The sequence below is a fragment of the Chaetura pelagica genome, unplaced genomic scaffold, assembly GCF_000747805.2.
Source record: "Chaetura pelagica isolate M959 unplaced genomic scaffold, ChaPel_1.0 scaffold914, whole genome shotgun sequence".
NCBI classification, from domain to species: domain Eukaryota; kingdom Metazoa; phylum Chordata; class Aves; order Apodiformes; family Apodidae; genus Chaetura; species Chaetura pelagica.
This window is the reverse complement of record NW_009953061.1, coordinates 143688-146068: the sequence shown is the minus strand read 5'-3', so window position 1 is coordinate 146068 and position 2381 is coordinate 143688. Positions and strand designations below refer to the sequence as shown.

The following is a 2381-nucleotide window of genomic DNA, read 5'->3' as shown; positions in this document are numbered from 1 at the left end:
CTGTTCCCCCTCTGTGCCTTCTGGGGGACAAGCCAGCCCTGTGGCCGCCCCCCTCCCCTAATGCTGCTCTCCCCCTGGTAGGGCTCCAAGGGTGACAGAGGCTTGCCTGGCCCTAAGGGCGAGAAGGTGGGTGCTGCCCTGAAGGGGCTGGTGGGAGGGGGCCATGGGGCCCCTGGTCTCCTCAGCTTCCTGCCCATGGTGGGTTGATTCCGGCTGCAGTGGCTCCCTCTGCATATCATCTCCCAACTCTGCTTTTTGCTTGTTTTCCCCTGCCAGGGAGAGCCAGGAAGATATGGGGAGCCAGGAGACCCTGGGGAAGATGTGAGTAAGAGGCACATGGGGGCCAGGGTGTGGATGCTGGGGACAGGAGATGCTGTTAGGGGGAAGGACCTGTGCCCTTGCCACCCACCACCCAGCCCTTCCTTCTGGCTTGCTGTCTCTACAGGGAGCCAAGGGATCCCCTGGAGCCAAAGGGGAGAAGGTAAGTGTCCCCTGGTCCCAGGGGTGCTCTTCAGCCCTGTGAGGCTGCTCTGGGTGGCACAGTGCCCCCTGCACCCCCGTGCCTGCCAGCCAGGGGACACGCTGTGTGCTCTACCACTACACAGGGATCAGCAGGTGTTGGTGTGCAGGGACCCCCAGGACAGAACGGACCTCCAGGCTTGAAGGTAACCCCCGTCCCTGTGTCATCCTGACTCTCACTGTGTCCCCAGTGCCTGGGGTGCTGCCCTGGCTTGGCTGTGTGAGGGGGGAGCATGCCTCTGGTGCCTCCTGGGCACCATCTTCTTTCTTCCTGCTTCAGGGTGACACTGGCTTGCCAGGACCACCAGGACCCCCAGGCTTAGCAGGCATTGCTGGGACACCAGGACAGCCTGGTCTGAGAGGGGACAATGGACAGCCTGGCCCTCCAGGTCCCCCAGGAGAGAGGGTAAAAGCTACAGCCAGTGCTTGTCTATGCTGGTCTGAGTGAACCCAGACCTTCAGGCAGTGCCAGCAAGGTCCCTGTGAGCCCCACCAACTCCTAGATGAGATCCCTGCCTGCTCACCAGTATTTCTTTGCCAGGGTTTGATTGGATTTCCTGGGAGAGATGGCACCTCTGGAGCACCAGGACCTGCAGGGCCCCCGGGGCCAGCTGTGAGTATGGGGCTCTGATGCTGCAGCTTTCCCAGGGGTGCAGGCTCTGCCCTGGCTCCCCCACTGGATCAGGCAGGGTGATGGGGACCCATCCTGCACCTTCCCAGCCCCAGCCTCTGAGGCTGAGCATTGCTGGGGGCTCCACAGGAGCTGCTGTGGGAGCCCCAGGGGTGCTTTGCAGGACACCTGGCATCACCTGAGGCTCACTCACCCCTCTCCTTTCTTTTAGGGCATACAGGGGGCCTCTGGCCTGAAGGGTGACAAGGTAGGATGAGGGCAGCCCTATAGTGTGAGGGACATGGGGCCACTTCCCTCATGGGGTGTCCCTGCTGCAGCCACCCCTAGGGTGATGCTGAAACCACTCTAGGTGGTGGCACATGGGATCCTGGGTACCCGGGGTGGTGTGGGGGTCTGTGGGGTGTCCCCTGTCCTGACAGAGGACATGGCATGGCGGGGAGGAGCAGCGGGCAGCCAGGACAGGGACAAGCTCTTGCCTTCCCCTGGCAGGGTGCCCCAGGGGCTGGGCTGCCAGGAGCCAGAGGTGAGCGTGGAGACCCGGGCCCACGGGTAGGTACTGCCATGGCTCCCCGTGTGCCCCCCCAGGGACCCCTGTGTCCCCACAGCAGCCTCCTGTGTCCCCACCACCGGGAGGAGAAATCCCACGGTGCCAGCCCTGATGGGACAGGGAGCCAGCGCCACACCTGTCCCCTGGATGGGGTGACACTGGGGGTGCCCCCATCCCTGACCTCCTTTTCCCGTTTCTTTCTCCCTGCAGGGTGAAGATGGGCGCCCAGGGCCAGGAGGGGATCGTGGGCCGGCGGTAAATACCCCCCTCCCCAGCGGCAGCCCCAGCTGGGTCCCTCCCTGACCACACCTCTTCTGTCCCACAGGGTTTGCCTGGGAACCGGGGAGAGCGTGGGGACAAGGTAAGGGACCTGGGGGCTGGGAAGACTGGAGGGGTGAACCATGCACTGCCTGGTATTGAGGTCCCCAGGGACTGGGATCTCCAGGGAGGTGCTGCCCACTCCTGCTGTGCATTCTTGCAACATTTCACCATCTCCCCTTCTTCTTAGGGAGACGTCGGGGCTCCAGGGCCCAAAGGAGACAAGGTGAGTCCCCCAGGGTGGTGGGCAGTGGGAGGGAAGGCAGCAGCACCAACCCCCCCTGCTAACCCCCCATCCCTTCCTCTGGGTGTGCAGGGTGATGCCACAGTGGTGGAAGGTCCTGCTGGAGCACGGGGCACCAAGGG

At 63.8% G+C, this 2381-nt stretch overlaps 2 protein-coding genes across 2 annotated transcripts in view; both read left to right on the top strand.

The window, feature by feature from the left end:
* The window catches only part of COL7A1 (collagen, type VII, alpha 1), a 48050-nt gene extending 46644 nt beyond the window's left edge, over positions 1-1406 (top strand). Inside the window, exons 70-73 of the mRNA XM_009996675.1 lie at positions 82-198; positions 446-481; positions 800-925; positions 1362-1406. Coding sequence (XP_009994977.1) covers positions 82-198; positions 446-481; positions 800-925; positions 1362-1406 — 324 coding nt within the window. The remainder of the gene's footprint in view (positions 1-81; positions 199-445; positions 482-799; positions 926-1361) is intronic.
* Positions 1407-1574: 168 nt separating this feature from the next.
* LOC104387878 (collagen alpha-1(VII) chain-like) overlaps positions 1575-2381 on the top strand; it is a 6364-nt gene continuing 5557 nt past the window's right edge. Inside the window, exons 1-4 of the mRNA XM_009996673.1 lie at positions 1575-1699; positions 1908-1941; positions 2023-2058; positions 2206-2241. Coding sequence (XP_009994975.1) covers positions 1575-1699; positions 1908-1941; positions 2023-2058; positions 2206-2241 — 231 coding nt within the window. The remainder of the gene's footprint in view (positions 1700-1907; positions 1942-2022; positions 2059-2205; positions 2242-2381) is intronic.